Genomic DNA, 20,635 nt, shown 5'->3' with positions numbered 1-20,635 from the left:
AACATTTTTCTATCTTTTCCTCGTTCGCTGTCTAGAGAACCGGATAGATGCTGGGAACGTCATTCGTTTGCAATAAACTCGCTTCGTCCCAACAAGTTCCTCTCCGCCGTTTAATTTAAGAGAGGCTCAGGTTTTCGTTCGAAGTTATTCGAAGCGGAAATCACGAGCCAGACATGTGGGGATGTGGCTTCGGTTTATTAGTTGAAATCCCGGTGCACGCGATCCGCGAAACTTTTTTCCCGGAGTCCGGGCACGATAATCATTTCTCCGTCGTTGTTTGCCCGCAGACGAAAGCAGGACGAGGTGAAGATCCTCGAGGAGAAGATACGGACCTGCTCGGAGTGGCACAAGAAGGCGGGAGTGGAGCTGCACGCCACGTGTCACATATGCATGAAAACCAAGTTCGCCGCCGGCGCCGGCCACACCTGCAACTACTGCAGCATCCGGTGCTGCGCACGCTGCGGCGGAAAGGTCAATCTACGGTCGAACAAGGTACGGCCCGAAATTCGGGAAAAGAAGCGGGAAGATGTGGCGTGAGATAGGCGAGAGCACACGAGCAGTCGAGGGTTCATCGTGGATTGAAAATATACATCTTCGCGTGGATGAGACGTTGAGCAACGTCGAGTAATAGATTCGTTTCTCGCGGCGCGATGGATGAAAAGATATTAATAACCTTTACGTAAGAATCTATCTTTAGCTAATTGCGTTACAAGTATTAGCAGTGAAATAAATATCGACAGGTGTGAAACGGAAGGTATTCTTGTCTAGATTTTCTAGGTTCCTTAGACACATAGAAGTTCGTGGCATCGATTTTTGGGATTCATAAGATTCCTCAGTTTTTATCATTTCTAATGCGAACACTGGTTACTGTTCGAGTACTCTCGTTTTGGTGAAATTCGATTCGCGACTTGGAACGTGTCTGATTCATTGTTGACGATTCCGTTGCAATCCGGCATTCGGAGAAGCGATAATCCTGGTCCGCTGAGAGGTTCTCCGTGATCCGGTATTTTTCTTTTAATTACGGGAACCACTTAAATTTAGTGAACATCCGCACTTTAAGGGATCATCGGTTTTATTTGTCGTCGGCCGGGATCGCGGCCGAAAAAGATTCATTAGCTAAATGAAGGGATCAAAGGGAATCCGCTATGGCAACGACGCGGGGCCACGGGGAAAGCTTGTGACATTTCGAGATTCTTTTCGTGAGGACCCGAGAAAACGGTCTGGATTTGATGTCGCGGGCCTCGGCGAACTTCGACGAAGCGAACGCGTCAGAAATTATGCAACAGTTGACGTTTAATCGCGAATCGAGACTGTCGTTCGTTGAACATCGAGGGCTTGGCTGGGCTGCCGGTTAACCAGACACGTCACCGATCGATGAACGAGATCGACGATCACTTATATAGGGTGTTCTGCCTAAGACCGAACGTTCAAACGTCTTTAGTTTCAATGATATCTGAAGCTGCTAAGTGCTATTAACCGAGATCACCGTTCTTGCTGTAAAATGAATTTCTCCTTCGCTAGTTTCAAGAGTACCTTAGTATTTGTACACTGATGTTCTCGAGAAATCTTTTATTTTTCTTAATATATTCGAAAGAAACTATAAATTCTGCAACGTGATATGGAATTTTTTCTCGAGTTTCTCGTGTCACTGGAAAGATGTCTTATTTTAGGGTTGCCTCTAATTTTCGAAGTCAAATTGCAAACTTAAGCGTTACCATTTGATATCAGTAATAATAATTAGGAGTCTCTTGTTGCTATAAAATAATGCAACCATTCTCAATAACTCTCTAGGAGGTGTTCGTCGCGCATTTCTCATCTGACCTTTGAATATCAATGAAATACTGAACACAATTAATTAATATAATTAGCTTGTGAGTCGGTTGAGATAACTGAGGGGCAGCATGAATATCAGTAAATGCCAACGTCCATCGAGAAAGTTCAAAGGGGGCCCGAGTATCGAGGAAAGGCGGATCGGGTCGTATAGTTCCGCGAAATTCAGCCCCGAAGGCGATGTATTTTCTTTTGCGGAAATAACGGTAGTGAACGATCTTGATCCTCCGCGCTCCCAGCACACGGTTCCGTTTAACTATAATAATTTGCATACCATGTCGTTTCTTTAATATAAATTTAAATTTCGGAAAGAACGTACAATCTAGCAAATTGCTGAGATCCTTTCCCGATTATTAACTCGGGAATCTAAGGAAGAAACACATTAGAGTCTACAATCAACGTATAGTTTTATTTCTGGGAGCGCAAAGGGTCGATCAACATGTTTCACGGGATTCCCTGAACTCGAGGGGGTGCAAGCTATTCGAAAAAAGCGTTCCACGATTCGAATCACCGGGATTCCCAGAGCCGTGCTCACTATCTGGGCCGTCGAAAATTACGAAATCGCGCGCGAACGATTACGAGAGCCGAGCTGGAAATGTCAACTTCCTGGAAACACTTAATACGTGCAGCCGTATCGTGAAAGACGATAATCGGGGGTGGGCGAGGGAGGGAGGGGGGTGAATGGTGGCCACGTATCGTGGCGCACGCCTGAAATACGTGGAAATAATTGACCTATAGCGAGCCCCGCGCGCGCCCTACCTCCCGCGACACAAATTAACCCTTATCGCGGACGCGTGTACATTGCGTCCGTGGGCGTAATGCCGTCGCTAAATAACCATCCGGCGGAATACGTTTCCCGTTTATGCGTCGCGTACTCGATCGCGCAATTTCCACGGGATTTTCATCAATGGGAAGGGAACTGTGTGCCACAGGACTTCCGGAGTACTTTTAGCTTCTCTGTCTTTGACGCTGGAACCCTATTTGCCAGGTTACAAACGCTACGGGATCTGTTTCGGTTGTCCCGACGTTGCCTTTATTATTTTCATAGGTCTGACAGTAGTGAACTTTGCATTTCGACGCTGAAACAAATGAAATGTTTTGCTCGGAGAATTCTTCGCGCGTTTGCCATTAAGGCTAAACTTTCCAGCGGAGTTCTCTATAATGAATTATCTATCGACACGAACAACTATCAGTTGCCTTTATAAAATCGCGAGCACGTTGGGAACGCTATCACTAATAATAGTTGGCGTATAAAAAGAATGTCAAAGGGACGCGAGGATGCTTTGTGGCAAAGGGAAGGCGCGGAAGAAGTTTAATAATCACGTGTACACGTGTTCACACGCTTTCCTATTCATCTACCCCGCACTCGATCGTCACCTCGCATTCTCGAGGGGTGGCGCGACCCTTGTTTTCGAAAGGGTTGCGTATCGGTAACCAAGAAATAAGAGGGCCGCGGTGAAACGTGCGGCGAACACACGCGCGTGTTCCAGCCGGCAAGCCGCGGGTACAATAATAGAGGCGGACTGCGCGCGGAAACTTCGGCTTACAACTTCCCGCGAGTTTATTGGTTTTCGTCGTACCTCCGCGCGGCTTAAGAAACGGCCCGAAGGCGAATCGCCGCTTCCACCTCGAACTCCGACTGAAGAATAACCGAACGATTAACAATTTACAACGTTGCACGGGAATACCTCCGTTTTTCCGCCGCGAAACTCTCCTGCTACCCTGTCGTTCGGGGAATGGCAGAAAGTTCCTTTGGAAATATTAACCTTCGCGCTATTAAGGAGGATACTTCACGCTCGCCATGTCATATTTCTCATATCGTCTTGACCAATCCGAGTAACACTCTAGAGGGGTTTACTAGTATTCCTCAACACGTTCGAGAAAAATGGAAACTGATCCCCAAAGAGGGCGAATCCCAATTTTTGGTTGTAGTTCCAAAAGTAGTGACGTACGCGAGACAATACTGTAATTCCTAAGACGATGCTGCGGTTAGCAAAGCAGTAGTGTAGATCCCAAAGCGATAGCGTAGTTCCCATAGCAATAGCATAGTTCTTAAGGCAATAGAGCAGTACCCAAAGAAGTAGCATAGTTTTTGAGACGATACTGCAGTTATCAAAGCAACAGTGTATTCCTAACGCGATAATGTAGCTCCCAAGACAATACTAAAGCAGAGGCGATAGTCTCAATACGATGTTCTTCAGTATGTACATAGTTTCGCAATGATCTCATGTAGTTCGCCTTTGAAAAACCTTGGCATTGCTCAGGCTAACCCTGCTATTGCTCAATCGCGCCCACCCTCCATAGTCCCCTAAGAAGCCCATCCGGCTTCATGAAACACGCTCGAACGGACTTTCCCAAACGTTGCATTTAATACAACCAAAAATCCAGCAGCCGATGGGAAAGACGGACGAGCGTGTCCGGCGCGGTTCGTCCCGTTGGCTCGTCCCGCGCGCACCGACGTACTCCTACGTGTCCCCCCTTTGTCCTCGCCGTCCGCCTGCCCCCGCAGGAAGGCTACACGCAAGTACGATGATAAACGTCACGGGCCGCGTTACGACATCATCGATCCGCGGCCGCACGTACGTTTCCTCGCCGGCTACCCGGACCCGCCGCCAACGATACGCAACCTTCATTTAATCCTGCAGAAGGGGTTGTTCGTGATTCGTGAAATTTCAGTGCCCGAACGAACCCTTCTCCCTTTCACTTCGCCGCCGTTTCATCCCACCTTTTTTTTCCGGGCGCCGCAGCTTCTAGACGCCAGGCGACCCTCTTTCTCCCGGCTGATCTTCACTTCGTTTCCTCTTCTTTTCTCCGGTGCCGCTGGCTTCTCTTCCTCTTTCCGCCTCCCTCGCCCCTTCATTTCGTCGTCGCGGCTTAGGCTGCTGGCTGCGTGGCAGCCTATGAATGGGGCGCGTCCCTGCGTGACGTCACCGACCGTGTAAGGGGGGCGAGTAGCCCGTGGGGGAGGCACGGGAACGGGAATGAAGCGAGCGCGGGGTGGTCGAAGGTGTGGGTGGCCGTGGATGAATGTTGGGGCCGGGTACGAGGGGCTTGGGCAGGGAAACGTGACGCAACATATTGATCTAAGTTTCGTGGGGAGGGTTACAGTCCACGATAGGCGGCTCTCGGGGCTGGGTGCGCGCGGACCGAGGCAAGGGTGGCGGGACGGGACGGGGGAGACGGAATACAAGGTGGCCGGTGAATTTACGTTTGTTCGTCGTTTTAACGCGGTTGTCCCTTGTTTGCTGCTCGGGGGACACCGATCCGGGAAAGGAGTGGCTTTCGAAGCGCGGCCGACGCGATCCGTGGGTGGGCTAGGTCCGCGGAGCTGGATAGGGTATATAGATCGCGGGGGATGTTGCGTTCGTATTAATGAAAACCGTGGGTTTCGCGGAGGCCTTCTTTCCGGCGATTTTCAACGAATTTATTGATTCCGCTCGGTGTCTCTAGAATCACCGTCTATTTTAGGAAGTGACGGGGATTTTGAGTATACTCGAAGATGGAACAGTAGATATGCTTTCGAACGAAAGGCGAGCGGAACTTGTAACTTTTATTAAGCGTTTCAAATAAAATTCGGAGGTTTTATTATACATTCTCTTCGGGAAACATTCGTTATCTTCGATCTTGCACATGTATTGCATATCTGCGCAAGCTGATTCAAAGTTCCGGCCAGATGACATACCGAGTATAACCTATAGAAGAATTAATTGAGTCGCCAGGAATTTCTCGAGGTTGAGTCGAGTCCCCGAAACAAATATGCTCGTGGTGGCTTGCTGCCGTCATTCTTGCCACCCCCGCCCACAACCCCTAGACGGGCGACAAGGCACAGTGGCCGTTCCTTCGAAAGGCACGCGTGTCACCGATGCCACGTCGACATAGTTCGCGTTGCCCATCGAATTATGGCAATTTGTCGATTAATGACTCGCCGTTTCCGAAATTGCTGAAGGTCCGGAAGGCAGGCCAGGCACGCGGAGGGTGAATAGCTGCACAGGGTCCGTGGGACGGCGCCCGTATGGTCCGGAGCTGCGGGGCGCCCCGATCCCAATTGTGCGCGGCCGACCGTGCCACGCGTGTACCCTCTGGTATTTATGTCAGGGGAGAGGAGCAGGGACTGACGGTAATTCTATTCGAACGCCGTGTCGAGGAAGTATCCTTCGTTCCGATACAGCATTCCGTCTTGTTCTCATCGATGGCATCGATCGCCTCGATGTCTCGCAGTAGAAAAGTCCGGTCTCCGCTCAGACGTCGAGAGGCACACTTTAGATCGCTGTATCGCGTTCGTTCGAGAAACCCGGTGAAAATTCTGGGGATTTGTTGCATCTAGAACTTGCTTATTAGAGAGTTTTAACGTGGGTCTTAGTTGGCTCGTAGGCAACGTAGGAATTGTAGAAATTCGATAATGTTGATCTTCACTTTTGATTGGTGGCTTTCTTATTTACCCAGAGATTTTTGCGTCGAATTATTTCATTGTCTCTATTTTCATTATTTCACTGGATATAGAAGGTGGATCAATATCGTTTGAGAATGTAGGATCACTTTGAACGTTCGCAATGTAAGATTGATAGCTTTCTTATATACTCAGAGACTTTTGTACCGAATTGTTTCATAATTTCTATTTTCATTATTTCACTGGATATAGAAGGTCAATCAATATCGTTCGCAAGTGTAATCACTTTGAACGTTCGCAACGTGCGAAGTAAAATTTAATGTAACGGTATGTACACTTGAAAAGAGCAACACGTTTAAACCGCAAGTTCATCCTCGAAGCCACCCGCTTCTGCCTTTGATGCATCGCTCCCGCGACTAGTTTCCTTCGTAATGAAGATGGATAATGACCAATTATTGTCCGGGTAACATATAATTACGAGGTACCGTGTATAAAACCTCGTGTCTTCCAACTGCGACAGACCGTAGGAGACTATTTCGTGTGTCCAAACCGGAGGAGTGCCGCAATCTCGAGGATGATTAAACGCGGACTCGCGTGATTCCCATAACGAGCCGCGGTCTCACATAAATAAGTCGCCGTTAGTTGGCTAAGTTTCTCCTACTCCGGGGCGTCTGTCGTTCCCGCTTCTGGCTTCCTCTTCCTTATGAGCCGGCAATCGGGACCGCTCCGTCGTCTATCTAGGACACGACTGAAAAGTTCGGACGGCGAAGTTTCGGCTCGTGACGCTAATGCACGGGGATCCGTGGCATTCCCGTACCGTCGACCGAAAAATCGTGAAAACGGGAAAGGTCGAAGCTGTCTTGGTGACAGGGAACCAGTCAGCGTGAACGGGACCGAGGCCTTCGTATGGTAATTATGGTCTGTATCACGAAAGGGACTTAGCAGCGACTGGCCATGTTTAATGGAGAGGGGAACCAATTGCTGTTCAGTATTTCCAACGATGTTGCCATATTGCGAGATATCGCTTTTTCTTTTCTAAAGATATTTATTGGCTCTATGAATATCTCGATAAAACATTTATCGTTCTTTATGTATATTTTTGAGAAGAATTCTATTTGTACGTAGATATATATATTTCGATAAAAAGCTTTCTGCAGAAGACATTAGATTGATTGATTGTTAGAGGACTTGGCAACCTCGTGAGCTATTCAACTAGCAATTCTTCCGCGATTCGAACTGTAGCCCCTTGTTAATGGCCACGAAATTCGTTCCAGGCCAACGATTCCCGAACTCCATCAACCGTTCTCATAAATTCGGCTATCAATTTAAACCATTTTTGCGATCGGACAACAGATCCTTTAAGATCCTCTAACAGGCGGCAGACAGTTGCCCCCAATTATTCCGACCAGTTCGGATGGCGCAAAAGGATTCCCGGTGATCCCTTTCTAAATTCCGTCGTCGGTGCTGTCGCCTCCTCGTCGGTATTACATGCCGGAGCATGATTTCAGGGCTAGACATCAAAAGCAGTCTGAACGCGACGCGCCTGGCCGGGCGCTAGTTGGCTTGGAGGGTCGTCTGAGCACTGATGCTACTCGTCTCGCGCAGACTTTATTATCTGAAAACTGAAACTCTTGTCCACCATTCTGCTTTTCTTTTCTCTCTCCCTTTCGGAACGCTGCCCCTCCGGTATTCAGGAGAGGCTCTTTTCAATTTCAAACGTCGTCTTGTTTGAAATTAAAGAGCTCCTCCCCTTGTCCGAGCGCTGCGAGCCGTTGTCATCGCGCCGCGCGCGCCTGCATTCTTATTGCGATCAACAAATATCCGACTTTTCCTTTGCCGCCGATAGAAACGAATCGCTCGAAGCATATAGAGTGACCAACTTCGTGAAACGCGATGATAAAGTTGCGAGAAACGACAAAAGACTATTCTCTTCCGATGAATTCACGGTTAGCGTGTCGTCTGAGTTAATTCTGACTTAGAAAATACTTGGTCGCAATAATCGAATACAATGAATTTAAGAAACCACGGTCAAACGATATAGACCAACCGAACGATCAAGATTTGCGTCACGGTCATCAAGGTTCGTAAGAAAGTATTCGCTTATCTCCAAGAACGGCGAAGACGTCGATCAACGTGTCCAAAATTAGCGAACCACCCAGTACAGTCTGATCCGAGAGCCCGTGTCGAAAGCCGGAACGAAACGAATGATCGGGAATCGTTGGCTCAATCATCGGCACTCGGATTCGTCGCTCGCGTGATGGCCGTGTAGCATCGTGTTATTGGCGGCGTGGCGAGTTATCGGATTGGCTTGAACGACCGTATCGATCCCGTGCCTCTGTACTCGAGGCAGCGGGACGTCAACGTCCATATACCGACGTCTGTGTCGTCGTCGTCGTCATTGTCTAGTCTCAGCCGGCGACGCGGCGCAGCTCGACGTTGACACAGGCTGCGTACACAGGCCCCCGTGATAAAGTAATCTGAATTAATTGGCCTCTAATTAATTAATGCAAATCACCGACTCACCCCTCCCCTCCCGCGGCCTCAGGAGCCAGCGAACTAATGATCATTTACGTTACGGCTACGTGTACCGTGGCCTGTTCCCATTCCCTTGGACTAGCTCCGTCGTCGGGCCGGCCGTTCAAGGAGAGGGTGAGACGGCTCCGAGCGCGCTGCATACCTTCTCCCCTACCAACCCTCCTCAACCGTTTCCCTGTTTTAGGGTACGTTTACAGCGGAGCTGAGATAGAAGCTAAGAGATCTGTGCGTCGATCAAATATTTTGCGTTCACAATAGAGCTGCGATAGTCGTATGGTTTCAGTCGTTTAAACCCTTAGAAAGACACGAAGAAGAACGGAAGACCGAAGTATTATCGAGAACAGCGATGAAAATGAAAGATCAATAGATAATTTTCTTATTTTCTAGTATTCAACAGTTCCACATCTAATTTAGCTTTCCGCGGGAAAGACTCTTAAGGCTTCTAAATATTTGTCTCATCAGCGTAAACGGTTCCATTGCAAAACAAAGGCTTGTATTTCCACGCTTCCCTCTCGTAGCTACTCCGATCGAGTATCGCGGCGCCGTTGCAAACGTACCCTTAGGCCCGGGAAAATAGCGCACACGTACGTAAAGTACACGTAACCCGCGTATCCGCGGTACGTTGTACGAAATGTTCGGCGGGGGCGGCCGAGAAAAGGGGGTGCATCCGGCTCCCGCGGGAGGTGGGGGACGCGCGAGGTTGGTGGAAAGGGGGGTTGAGCTCTTGACATATTGCTACCTAGGCAACTCGACGAAGTGCTCTTCAGGTTCCCCCTGCCACGCCGCCCTATCTTTCCTGCTTCGTTTCTCGGTCTACCCTCCCGCTCCGGCCGCCTGGCCGCCCCTTTCAACCCTCTGCACCCGTTCCGACCCGCCGCTCGCCGCTTTCTTCTCTTTTTTTTTCACCGGTACACCCATTCTCGTTCCCTTTCTTGTTCGGTGCACTCTCTGTTCCGCGAGGACAAGCTCCGCCAGTCTGCTGCGAGGTTCGGTCGGTGTTGCTGGTTGCTTGGGCCGAGACGAAATCGGGGAAGGTGTTCCGTTTTAGTGGTGGTGGTCCAGCTTTCTGGATCTTTAAACTCGCGGACGGACGGTCGAAGGTTTGGCTGTTGATTCGAGCATCCGCGTGGCCTCCAGTTCCGTTCCGCGATTCTACAAGTCCCCTCTGTTCCCCGTGACCCCGTGCGACAGAAGGAGGACCCGCCGCAGCTTCTCGCGATGGAAGCGTTCGGACCGCGCCGAAATGCTAGATGCCGCGACGTCGATGGATATTTTTAGCAGGATCGTTCCACGGACCGTCCGCGGGCGGTCCACGCGAGGCCACGGAACGCACGCGGACGCTCCTCGACGCGGAGAACCGTTCGCCCATTAAACTGCGCGGGCAAGAAGGTAAAAATCAATTTCGCCCGTTCGCCGCTGCTTCCCGAAACTGGGACGCCTGTGGGTTCCCGGGAATGAAGTGTCATCGGATTGATGACGCTTATTGTCCGGGACCGCGGACACGGTTCACTCTATTTTCGGATTCTCCTCTCTTCTTCGATTTTCGTTTAGATCGCGTGTAATTCGGACGTTGATTGGAACTCGCCGCTTCCTTTAGGTCACTGTTGCATCGTTAACGATCCCTATACCTCGACGATTTTAAATTGACTTTCGCGACCGGTCTCGCTTGTTATTCCTTGAATTATCTGATAACCCAAGAGGTCTCGAAACCAGAAGAAAGACACCTGCAGGAAGCTGAAAAATGCCGAACCATATTAATTCTTTCTTCATCTTCCGTGTACAACGGAAACTGATTCCAACAACTTTCAAGCCGCGTAATTGATCTCCGCCGCGATGTGTCATCGCGATTGCGCGTGACAGGTGCTCGCGACGCGACGCGACGCCTCTGAATTCCCAAGAATCGGGCTAGGCGGTCGCGGGATTTCTCTCCCTTTCATGCCATTTTTCTCTCCTCCGCCGATTCCGCCGCGTTTGTCCGCGGGTACGGCCTTCGAGGGGTTCGAAACTCGCTGGCAATCGGTCTATTTGATCGATAAATAGAACTCGGTCAAAATGACCGAACCCGAACGCGCGCGGCGAGGCCGGTCTCCGGGTTAACGCGAAATAAGTGGAACGCGGCAATCAGCCACCAAGTATTTTTCGTCCGCTCTCCTCTCCCGCGGTGTTCGTGTGTGCCTCTGCGTGTACGTGTGTGTGTCTGTGCGCGTAACGGGACGGCGAGCAACATCCGCGGAAACGTCACGCAATTACGGGGGCCGCGGGGATGGCGGCCAACCCCTTTCGCGCGCGAATATCACCGATGAATCGATACACGGCACGCCGGCCACGCGGCGCAGTTCGCACAATTATTGTTGGCCATTATCATTACTCGATGAATCCAATCCGAGCCCATATTCCTGGCCCGTTAATCCGCGGGGGAAGGGGTCGGAGGGGGGCGCGCGTTTCGAAATGAAAACGCGCTCGGCCGTATTAGGCGGCGCGAAATCAAGGGCCGGGCAATCGTGTAAACGCGATCCGATTGAAACGTTCGGAACCGTTTCATCGGCGGCGAGTAATTAACACTCCGACCGCGTTCGTCGCGCGCCGGTATCGTTGTTCGTTCGGATATCAAAATGAATTTTTGCCGGCGGTTGAACTGGATCACTGGTATCATTGGCGGGCACTCGGATTTTCTTGAACATTTTTGTGTTCTGTACTGTTCTTGATTGCAATTTGAATAGACTACTGTATTTTAGTATTACCCTGTTCCTTTGATTTATTTAATTTTAGAGTTCCTCGCAGAGAGAGCGAAGATATTAATTTTGAATAAAGCGGCGTCTTCGCGAGTCGCATCGCAGCCAACTTGACAAACGGAATTGTTTCCGCGAACGCGTCGGTTTTACGGGATTTTTAAGAGTGGAGATACTCGAACATCCGAAGGATTCTCTCCCAGTAGTAGAAGAATGGGCAGTGTTTCGATTTGATGCGTTCCTACTTTATGGTTTCCTCGAACGGCGCTTGGAATCGGTATCCACGTTGTTGCAGGATTATTCATAGCCGAGTGTTGCAGCCAATTCGGCACAGTAGGAATTTACAGGCTCGTAAAAGGGCGATTTGTTAATCGGGTCAGTCCGACGATGCAGAGTTTCGGGCGTAAGTCGTTGCCAGAAGAAAGAAGCGGAAGGCGAAAAGGGAAAGGTAGAGGCGAGATTCCTCGGCGAGATGAAGATCCTTCAAATCGAATGATTCGGTCCGTCGAGAGCTCGTTTTAATCCCCCGTCGAGACGCAACGGAGGCTGGGACGCTCGTAATTCAACGGAAGAGAGAGCCGATGCTGTCCTTGCGGGGCGTTGCTCACGCCATTTTAGTCCCGGGCGCAATAATACGCGTGAATGGGCATGGAAAGTGTTATCGATGGGAACCGGCATGGGCATTGTTTTATGGTTTGCTTCTAAATGGTCCATCCATCACGTTTTATCTTGATGGAGTATTCCGCCTGGCCTATTCATCCCTCAAAACGGCCGGCCGTCGCGGTAGCCCGCTAATTATTAGCCTTCGTTCATTGTACCGACCGTCTGAATGGTCGCCCGCGAAGAATGCGCTTCTCGATCCGAGACGTTCGATTCCGTTCTCCTCTCGTCGACGCACGCCTTTCGTGCTACCTTTCAAACGCGAGTTCTTCTAACTGTTACCGAAGAACCACGATTGTGATCTTTAAAATAATGTCGAGAAAGAAGAAACATCTATACTCCTATCTCCCTTTTCATACAATTTCATTTATTCGATTTTTAGAAGAGATATAGTATGCGTTTTAAACTTCGCCATTGATTACGTTGACGAAATTAATTATTCCAAAAGGGAACATTTACAAATGGCATTACTGTTACCTTCATTTTATCGAAATAAGTTGATTTTTCGTACTTTTTCTTAAGTCACAATTTTCTCCGCTTTCCTCAAGCAATAGAAAAGCTTTGTTCCCAAAATATTCGAAGTTTCCACTTTTAAGTCGTAGGTTGCTTCTCGTCGACGAGTACTACCAAGAAATCATGTCTCCCTCGCATTCCTCTCTAAAATATCACGAAAATCATTAACAACCTTTTCAAGCAATCCCGCCGAGTCCTTACTCCTCTCCCTTTCGTCCATCCTTGACGCTCTTCCTGTCAAGCGTTTCGCCTCCAGCTTGTGCATACGCGAGTTTCCATGAAAATTCTGGAATCTAAAACGTCGAGCAACGCGAAACGCCTCGACACCGTTTGCCACGGAGCTCCGTCCGGCTATTTTCGTTCGGCGTTGCATCGGCCGTGGATCCGCTTGATTTAATTTAACGTAGCCCGGAGCGACGAGGATTTGCATAGGAATTCACCCCTGAGACGATGGACCGCCACGGAGCCAGGGGACTTCGTTAAAGGGGATTTTACAGTTTCCCTCCGACGTCGAGACCGCTCGGGAGTTTTCCCGCGGAAACCGACGCCAGAAATACGGGACGGGGAAACTTTCCACGGACGTTTTCGGCCCGGCGTCTCCTGCGAGCTCCGTGTATTTTTAACGCGCGACTCTCCGCCTGGGGAACGACTCCCACGACGCAAGGATACGCGCGGTACACGTGTCCCCCGAAATCTACGGATCAAACGTCTTATTCATAGCGGCGCGCGAAACTTTTCCGCCGAATGGACCGTCCGTTTTATGCGGGAAATATTCAAAACTTTTCGCTGCGACGGTATTAAAGATTTTATCGTTTGCTTCTTCGAAATATTCACTTAACGGCCCCTGAAATTCCGGGGCAGGATTAGAATTGGACATTCGAAGAACAACGACTGAGAGCGCGAGCATTTCGAATTGACGTTTTGATGGAGTGATTTGTAGAAATTGAAATTGAATGGGAACGCGTGTTGGAGAGTTTGAGATTCTATAAGTTCCGACGTGAAATATAGATTGTCGAGGTGAGATTTTCGAATCTTTGACGAGAGGAGAATGGGAATAAGATAGAATAAAACGGATAAGATAGAAGTAAAGTATAATGAGAAGAATAAGAACGAAATAAAAGGGAATCTTCTATGAGTTCTCTTTTAAGAGAAGATACACTCTGTGTTCGTTAATTCTTCTTTCTGACGAATGAACTGACCTCTGGTTGCAGGTAATATGGGTGTGCATCCTCTGCCGCAAGAAGCAAGAGCTCGTGTCGAGGACCGGAGAATGGATGACGAAGGCGAGCCTCAGCACCGCGGACAACGCGATGCTGCGACAGATGCAGGACATGCAGGTGGGTGTTCCTCCGGGACTCGTGGACCAAACTCAGGATAAAAGACTGAAACTCGAGAGGGCGCACAGCGCCGCTGAGAAGGAGAATCTGCCCTTGTTACAAAGGAGCGAGAGCCTGCTCAGAAGACAGTACTCGCAGCAAGAGCAAGTACGATTTATACCACTAATACATTTGTCTGTTCGGCTGCGGGTTAGCGTATAGCCCCGCGGCGGTATTTCGATAGCGCTCGTGCACGCACTGTTGCTCTGGATGTACTTAAACGATATTATTATACAGTTTACGCAGAAGTATTAACCTCCCCCCGCCTATCCCCGTACGCTGCCAAGTAACTCCGGCTGTGCTGAAGCCGTCCGACGCCATTTTTCTCACCATATTTCACTGTTTCATACTCACTTAACCTGCACAACGTGCCTTTGGACGATTCCGCGTGCGACACCTCTAAAACATTATTCTTCCTAGGACAATGTATAATATCTTTTTGCCTCAAGATATTGCGATTTGAATCGTTGATCGTCATCCTCACATTTTCAACTTCAACGTTCTTTAAAGAAATTCCATTTTTTAACTTGGAACTAAACATTCAAACTTTATTGTCTAATAACAGCAATTACGAACGTAAAAGTAACAGTTAACCTAAAGAATGAGCATCTAGCGATACAGCGGAATGGTCCAAAGTCATAGCTCCGAGAGCGCCTAGTGTCACGATGCTGATCAAACTCTTACGCAACATCTACAAGTACAACTACAACAACAACAACTACAACAACAAGAACAATAGCACTGTCTATAAGCCACGATCGCCAAGGCACACGCGGCCAAGACAGAATCGGCCCTCTGGTACGAGAGAAATGGAAGTTCCTCGTCGCGATTTCAGGTACCAGTCCGCCCAAAGTCCACAAGCGATAGAGTGGACGTGTCCGTGTCCCCTCACGCGAGGACGTTGCCAACGCCTCACGGGCCGCCCACGCATCAGACGCAGCAACCGCCCCGGCATCCGGACGCGTACGCCGAGGATGACCCGAACCTGTACAGGGGCGAGATCGACGGTCTCATGAAACAGCAGAATTATCAACGGCAACGACCGATTTACCCGGTAAGGAAACCCCAAACCGCGAATTAACTCCCGTTCGATAGAGCCGGCCCGCCCAGGCCTGGCCCGACGATGACGTTAATGTTCGAGATGCTGCGAGACTCTTGGAAAATTAAACATTCAACAAGTACGCCGGTCTCTCTCTCTCTCTCTTTCTCTCTCTTGCTCTCTCTCTCTCGCTTCCATTCTATCTGCGAGCGCGTAGGAGAGCCGCTAGCTAGCCGATATACTTGCGTAGGCGGTGCTCGAGAGGCCTCTCGAACGACCAGTTTCCGGAAGATTCGCGAAACGAAGTTATCGAATAGGAAAAGGGGAATCTCTCGATGCCCCGCTTTATCCTGGATTCAGATACTTGTCCCGCTACGTCGTGGTTCGCTGATAACGCTCTCCAATGAATTTGAGGTTCTTTTGCGGGCTCTGATACTCTCTCGGTGGTTCTTGCGGATTTCCCGGGAATAGATGTGAATCTGGAAACAGCCTTTCCTTGTTATCCTTGGTTCCGAGAAGTTCGGTTTCGAAGAGAATCTTGAGATTTTTATTTGAAGTTTCGGTATGTTTGTAAAATGTTACGTGGGTTGTGGTTATTCTCCGAGTCAGATCTCTCTTGCGTCGTTTTGTCATTGGAAAATCTGATTCTGTTTCGAGGAATGAAATTTTGGGAGAGTTGCGGGTGACAGAGGAATTTTGTTCCGCGTTCGGGAAAGTCTAGAAGAATCACCGAACGGATATTGCAGATGGAAAAGCTCGCGTTGAACGGTGTAATCGATTCACGTAGAGACTTATCTTATCTGTCGCGCCTTCGATCATCCTGCATCGAACATTTGCCACTGTCATTCTTCGATTACAGCACTCGCCCTACTCCCCCCACCTGTTTTATTCGATGCATCGTAGTTGAACGTGTTACACGCGTCGTCTCTTGCACTTGTTGTCTGTACACAGACGTCTATAGTTAGAGATCCCTGTTGAGATCCAGAGTAACAATCGTTCGCTTGTATTTAGATTGCTCCTTGCAAGAGATCGTAGCGATTTTAGTGTATTAGCGGAACTAAGTATTAAACGCAAGTTCCGAACAGTTCCCCCTGTATATCTCTCTTGATGCTTTCTAGTAGAATCAGCTCCGTTCTACGCAGACAACGTGCGGCTGCTGCCGGATCAGTAAGTCTCGACGATGAAGAGGATCTTATGATTAGACTGCGGAACTTTATGCGAATTCACATTTTTATAGGAAAATTTCAAAGCACCGGGGTCAAATGCAATTCTATCTTTACGAATGGTCTAGTAAATTGATAAATAAAATGAAATATGAACGCATAACTTCCGCGGTCGACCTATTATACTTATTTATCACGTTCAGTGCTGCCATGCTAGCAAATTATGCTCGACTTTATGTTCAATTCAATTTGATAATTCTATACGAAAGGAATTTTTATTTAATTACAAGGTATCTAACTCTTCTTCGAATAAATAATTACCTTTATATCTATAAATAATACAATTTATACAAATATGTATATATATAACAAATTCAATAACATGGGATTAGCACTCGGCGTGTTCAAACAACCAATGGCTCATGAAAACATTCAGCGATACAGATCTCTCTTCTATATTCTCCGAAAGTGAATGATCCATTCGTTCAGGAAGTTTCATGTGCCATTGAGTAAATGAAAATATTCCACGTTTATCTTGTGACGGTTTTGTCCGCAGGTCGCGCGATCTTGATCGCGGCTGAAAATCGTCAACGACCCAGAGCACGTTTCTTTTTCGGTGTTCCAGGACCAGAACACGGATCTCGCGATGACATATGGCCAATCAACGGTGGAACCTGGCCCACCACTCTCCGCGGTCCATCCTCCACAACAGCACTCGGTGCATCAGATGCAGAGCGCGCGTCCCCCACAATCCGTGGGCGGCGTACAGGGCGGTCTTCAGCCACAAAGGAGCTTCAGCAGCAGCGAGGAGGAGCGAAGCACACCCGAGTGTGCCAGCGACGAGCCTGACGAGTCCGAGAAGGGTGAGTCCACGTTCGATCACTCCTCTTATATTATCTTCCCCCTTTACTTAGGTCGACCGTCGCTGGCGTTATCGATCAGCCGAATATTTCGTTCGACGGGGGTTAATTATACTAACCGAACCCCTCGTCGATGGGCCGCGGAACACGCGGACACACCGTCGCAGTCGCCCTCGCGGAAATCCATTTTTTCGATACGTACATCGATCTCCAAAGATTTCGCTAGAAAAGAAGAAACAAAAAAAAAACGATACTTTCCTTTTTGATCATTTATTCGATCATTATCCAAGAGGCGACGAGACGGACGCAGCCGCGCAGGAAGTGACATTTCCCGTGAACCTCTTGACCCCTAAATTTGTTCTAGACAAACTGTATTATCATTGAGAAAATAATGTAGAATTTAGGTATCTTTAATACATCCCACGCGAATCAGAGATAAACTTTCTAATAGGGGCTGCTTTCAACGTCGGTCGTTAAAAATTCAGAAATCTCGGAATTCGCGAGACACCTAGGTTTGCTCAACATATAGTAGAGTTAACACCGTTTAATAACGAAGCACGTTGCGCCCGGTAAAACAATTATAGACAATTCGGTCTTTCGACGTTTTATTGGAACAGGGGTGGGAACAGCCGGCTCGGAATCTTATGGGAACGTTGTCGCAGCGCGGTGATCGGCATCCGGGTATCGGTGAACTTTCCCGTGGCCGTTTTTCCCGGCCATCGGAGTTCATCGCCGCCGGGGCAAGCGATATTGCCCGTTACTCCTTTCGAAATGTCACGTCCTCGCGGCGCCGGTCGTATAATTCAGCAGCGACGCGTTCGAACGTCGTGCCCGGCGTCGAATCGCCGTCGGAGGCCGCCGTGGGAGGATCGGCGGCGACGTCGACGGGGGACGGAGACGTTAGGGCGGCCGAGAGCAGTCGGCCTGGCTCTCTGCTCGGCCGTAGGGTCAGCTATGCCCTTGAAACTCTCCTGGTGCACGAGGAGAGCGCACGGGCTTTCCGTGTCACCGGATAATTGGTTTACGGAGAGTGTGTGCACCTGTACCCGCGCGGATATTTACAGGCGAGCCGGCCTAAGGAAAGTGTAATCGACCGATCCGATGCTCATGCAGTGTCTCAAAAAGCTCACGCGTCGCCGCGTACGCGTGTTCGTCGGCCGATTAACCGCTTCTCTTCGCGCTATCTTGATGTACCGGAGAACAGAGGTTCTATAAGGCCAGAAGTTTCCAGGGGTAGGATGCGAACGTAACACCCCACTTCCAAAGAGTTTACGAGCCTGTTCGCCGAGCGGTTTACGACGGCAATGGGGCTCCTCGACCGGTAACTATCCGGGAAATAGAGCCGATCGCGTTTCTCCGTTTGATTTCGGGAGAGAGCGCGCGTTTCCGGGAGAGATTCGGAACGGGGAAAGTAGGTCTCCGCTCTCGTTCTCTCTCCCGCTACGCGCAGTCGGAGATCGGGACCGAATGGAGTGGCAGATGAAAAGCGATACTGCATTATCGCGAGGAAGGCGCCGCCGGTGGTGCGCGCGCCAGCGAACGGGAGGGACGTGTAACCGGGTTCATCCTTGGCTAATGAGTAAATTTAGGTTACCGACGCGGCTGGATTCTGTAGCGCCGTTACACGCCGCTCGCTCGCTCGCTCGCTCGCTCGCCCGCGCGTTCCCTTGTGCGTTTCACGAGGAACATGCTTGATCGTATACAACGTGCAACTGAGAGCTGGTTTTCAACTCTGATATAGGGAACAAGGGTGTATGTGTGTGTGTGTGTGTATTTACACGTATGCATGATCACGGTTGATTAGTCGCGAGATCGGCGAACTGTGAACCGATTCATCGAGGTGCGCATCATCGGTAGAACAGCTCGCGCGAAATAGGAACGTCGCTTGGTATCAGTGCTGTTGGCTTCTCCCCTTGTTCTTCTTTTGTACCTTCGATATTTCTCGTGTACGCTTCTTCTCGATATTCCATATTTCTGTGAATATCTGATGATAAGTTTCATGTTGGTTTTGAATGCTGCCTTCATAGGGTAACTGCCGATCATAGATTTCCCGAGTTATCCGACGATCATCGGTGCAATCGTCGTGTGCGAACTATGTGATCCTAGGTTTAAGATTCTCTATGGAACTGGATAGCACAAGTTTTCCGCAAAGGGAATTTTCTAAAGGAGTAAAGCCTGTTTTTTCGGCCCACCAGCGAAAATATCTGGCCGGAGAAATCCTTGCCATGTGGAATTTTCCTCCAATTTCTTCAATCCTCTTTCTCGTGGGAAAGAGAGGAATAGAGTATCGACTTGGCCAAGGATGCGTGTGGACGCTTGATCGGCATCCCAGCTATCCTCGCAGCCGTTAAATCCTTGATCGGATCTCCGCGATCGTGTATCGCGGCATATCGCATACGGTATCCTGCGGGAATTCTCGGGTTCTGCCCTCCCGGTCTCGTCGTTGCATTGATCCTTGGTATCATCCCTTCTACCCCCTTCTCTCTCAGCCTTCCGTGTCCCTCCCTTACACTCACACCAAACCCTCCCACTGTCTAATGTTTTCCTCCTCATTTTCACCAGCGTTGTTCTCTTTTTCCACTCTCCCTTCTTTCCTCCTTTTTTCTTGCCACTTTGCTTTTCCTCGTACTTTTTTCCTTTCCCCACTTTGTTTTTTCTCTATTATTTTGCTTTTCTTAACTACTTACATAAAATGCAAGCTTTTCGATAAGCCGCAATTTTCCTGTACCCTATATATTTCCTCAATCTTCTCTTGCCCATATTTTTTTCTCCCCGCAAGCTCCGGCGTGTTTCATTTTCCGTATTTTACGGGACATTTGAAAATCTCTTTTCCTCAATTTTCCTACCCTGTGTCTAAGGTTATTTTTCCTCCTTTTTCCTTATCTTGAGGATAACGTTTTTTTTCTTCAATTTACCACACCTTTCTTCCCTTTCCTCGACAGATTTTTCTTCTTTCCTGCAATACTTTTCATTGGCACCTTTTTCTATATATTTTCCCTAAACCCTTTTTCCATAATTTTCTTTCACCCTTCTTTCGTTGAACACAGACCCAAACGTTAAATTACCCAAGAAAAACTCTGGAAAAACCTCAAGTAATTCGAAAAATAGTAGCGCGAGAGAGAAAATTTTTCCCGACACCGGGGGTGTCACACACCACCACCCATCTTTTCCCGGGACCGCGGCGAAGGCCGCTTAACCTCTCCGAGCCAACTGGAATTCCCCTTCTTGCCTCGAAACTTCTTGATCGTTCTCCTTGATTCTCCGTATCAGTATTTGAACATCTTCCAGCGCTTCTTCAGCGCCGTATCCACATTTTCCGCCGTATCTTTCCGTTTCTGGCTCGCTTAACGCTATTTCTCCTGTTTCCACGGCAGCCTCCGTCACCCGGCACATCCTCTCCTCGCAAATTAGTTTCCCTTTCGCTTCCGTCCCTACGCCCCCGCCCCGCTAGCCCCAGGCAGACCCTGTATCGCCGCTTACCCTGTCGATCCTGCCACCCGCTCGCGACGCCCACACGTCCGACGTGACGTCACCCGGCCAACA

The 20,635-nt window shown here is 49.2% G+C and overlaps 1 protein-coding gene across 22 annotated transcripts in view; it reads left to right on the top strand.

Moving 5' to 3' along the window:
* Rim (Rab3 interacting molecule) overlaps window positions 1–20,635 on the top strand; it is a 94,718-nt gene that overhangs the window by 10,725 nt on the left and 63,358 nt on the right. For 15 of the 22 annotated variants that reach the window (XR_012999850.1, XR_012999846.1, XR_012999853.1 and 12 more), the window contains exons 2-5: window positions 288–492; window positions 13,866–14,138; window positions 14,866–15,084; window positions 16,858–17,095. Coding sequence is in view for 1 of the 22 variants with exons in the window: in XM_076372768.1 (XP_076228883.1) it covers window positions 288–492; window positions 13,866–14,138; window positions 14,866–15,084; window positions 16,858–17,095 (935 nt within the window). In the remaining 21 variants the exon portion in view is untranslated. Of the gene's footprint in view, window positions 1–287; window positions 493–9,720; window positions 10,142–13,865; window positions 14,139–14,865; window positions 15,085–16,857; window positions 17,096–20,635 lie in introns of those variants that run through there. The other 7 variants (XR_012999851.1, XR_012999859.1, XR_012999854.1 and 4 more) reach the window with 7 other exon arrangements.

Source organism: Nomia melanderi, chromosome 12 (genome assembly GCF_051020985.1).
Source record: "Nomia melanderi isolate GNS246 chromosome 12, iyNomMela1, whole genome shotgun sequence".
NCBI classification, from domain to species: domain Eukaryota; kingdom Metazoa; phylum Arthropoda; class Insecta; order Hymenoptera; family Halictidae; genus Nomia; species Nomia melanderi.
This window is presented reverse-complemented; position numbering and strand designations above follow the sequence as displayed.